Genomic DNA, 2,341 nt, shown 5'->3' with positions numbered 1-2,341 from the left:
GGGGTTGTTATAGAGGGCTACCCACGCACTTTGGAATACTGAGGAGGTCACGGTAGTACCTGCGATGATATCAGGCACAAGGGCCTCATCAATGCTCTCTACCAGGGGAATGGGTGCTGGCTGGGACAGCGAGTCCTCCGAATCTGCTCCCGCAGAGGAGGACGATGTCCCGGCTTCCTCACACACCACCACCTCATCCATGACATCTAGAGAGCCTGGAGACAGCAGTTCACCTGAGAAGAATACATGTTCAAGTACACCAGACAGACTTAATGAAGATGAAGTTGTTAAAGGACACCAAACATGAAACAGAAAATCTGAATAACAAGTCTAATTTTTACGTCAATAACAATAAGAAAATTTGCAATCCATGTGCTTAATGTGCCTCATTATATTCTATATTATTGCTTTGATAAAAGCTTGTGAAATGTGCTCTGTAAACATTGTACAACCACACCAGTGGCTCTGTGAAAATGGTACTATGTCAAAACTAAAGTAAAAAAATGTTACAGTTGGAAAAAGTTAGAGACAAAAAAAAGAAAAGGACCCTGTTGAAACAAATATGTGCACCAAAGTCTGCACACCACGTTTTTTGCTCAAGCTAATGTGAGAACATACAAATATAATTCCCCAACTTTCAAAGAGATTAAAAAAACAACAACAATTGGTACAATAATCTGCTCTAAAGCCAAATTGAAACTCCAGCAACAACAATGTGCCAAACTAAATGTTCAGCTTCACACAAGATTTAATATGTCACCCGCTCGCCTCACAAACAGTGCGTTTTAATCAGATTCAAACAAATGTAACGCTAAGCTGAAAACACACCAGCCAGGATGTCCTGTAGCATACACGTGAGGGAATATTGTGCCCAGGCGCCTCCCCAGGAGATGTCCCCCCGGTTAAAATCCGTTCCCACAAGCAAGAGAAGCAGGCGTTCTAGCTGCTGCTCAGACACCACTTCGCACAAGTGGATTGTGGGCCTTGTGGCGTTGGCTATCCTAGCCAGGACCTAAACAAATAAGATAAATATTTGTAGTTTTAGACTGTCAAATTTGTGTATATATATTCCCAGTGTTAGATTAACTCCCAGTGTTAGATAAATACTTTGCAGACAAAGAGCAGCAGATCAGCATGGCAGGTGAAATCCATGGAGAGGAGAAAGAGGGCCAGCTTCTGCACCACAGAGATACAGCGTTCATGAGATAAAGTGAAGGGCAGAGGTTCTACTTCTGGGGCTTCTTTGGCTGTTGTGGACTCTGTATCCAATGTGGAACGGGGCCATTCAGCTGTCCGCCGCAGACGGATCAGGTCTTTAAAGTGCTGAAAAAGGAAAAAATTAACAAGTTGTAGTATTGAAAATTAATCTCCGTGATGCACAGAATTGGGATGAGACAAAAGGGTGATATTCACAGGTGGAGTAGGTACTGGAACAGGAGAACAGGAGGTTTGCCCTCAGCAAGCTACTGAAATAATCACTGACTAATCAACTAATCAAAGAAGAAATGGCAGATTTAGTTGCAGCCCTCCTTCACAGCCTAATCTTTTTGAGTGTGTGGTGAGCTGCTCACCTTGGATGTAGCTTGTTTCAGCTTGGCTTGTTCCACCAACAGTTTGTAGGAGGAGCCTTTGTTGCTCTGGATCTTCTCCTTCTCGATCTGCTCCACCAGAGCCTTCTGTTTTGCTTTCAATAGATTTAGCTGCTGCAATGAAAAGGCCACAATAAGTTTATGTACTGTAAAAGTATCACTCCAGAAATATCTACTTGTTGGATGCATTCCAATATAGGAAACAATCCCTAACCTGATTCTAACAAATGCAAATTTCAAATCAAGTTTTAATTAACCACTTAAAAATTGAGAAAAACAAATATGAAGGTGTGCTGCTTTTGAAATGGGACACATTTACCTGCTTGTGATGGACAAGTTGCTTACGGATTTTGCGTGAGTACAGGCGATCCAGGCTGCTGCTGCCTTTGGCTGACCTGCTGGAGTTCTGAGACTGGAGGCTGTTATTTATGAAACTCCACTGAATACCTGCAGGACAAAAAAATACAGCACATTAATGAAGGTAACACAAGACTGACAAACAACTAAGGAGTATGACGTACAATCAAACAGCTTAATTCCAAATGATTTAGCTGAGTTTGAGGACTGCGACAAACATCTTTAGCATACAGTGCAGTTTGATTGTAACCATTTCCAATCATATGTAAAAGATGTATGTTTAGGGCTGAACGATATATCGCATTTGCGATAATATCGCGACATGATCAAGTGCAATTTTCTAACCGCAAAGGCTGCGATTATACTCTGGACATGTCCAAATTCATGGGCTGCAT

At 41.9% G+C, this 2,341-nt stretch overlaps 1 protein-coding gene across 1 annotated transcript in view; it reads right to left on the bottom strand.

The window, feature by feature from the left end:
• birc6 (baculoviral IAP repeat containing 6) overlaps positions 1-2,341 on the bottom strand; it is a 121,682-nt gene that overhangs the window by 79,504 nt on the left and 39,837 nt on the right. Inside the window, exons 32-36 of the mRNA XM_013915644.1 lie at positions 1,909-2,036; positions 1,572-1,703; positions 1,108-1,323; positions 829-1,012; positions 60-233 (exon numbers count right to left, since the gene is read on the bottom strand). Coding sequence (XP_013771098.1) covers positions 60-233; positions 829-1,012; positions 1,108-1,323; positions 1,572-1,703; positions 1,909-2,036 — 834 coding nt within the window. The remainder of the gene's footprint in view (positions 1-59; positions 234-828; positions 1,013-1,107; positions 1,324-1,571; positions 1,704-1,908; positions 2,037-2,341) is intronic.

The sequence above is a fragment of the Pundamilia nyererei genome, unplaced genomic scaffold (assembly GCF_000239375.1).
Source record: "Pundamilia nyererei isolate P.nyererei 1_Seehausen unplaced genomic scaffold, PunNye1.0 scaffold00337, whole genome shotgun sequence".
Lineage (NCBI taxonomy): Eukaryota > Metazoa > Chordata > Actinopteri > Cichliformes > Cichlidae > Pundamilia > Pundamilia nyererei.
This window is presented reverse-complemented; position numbering and strand designations above follow the sequence as displayed.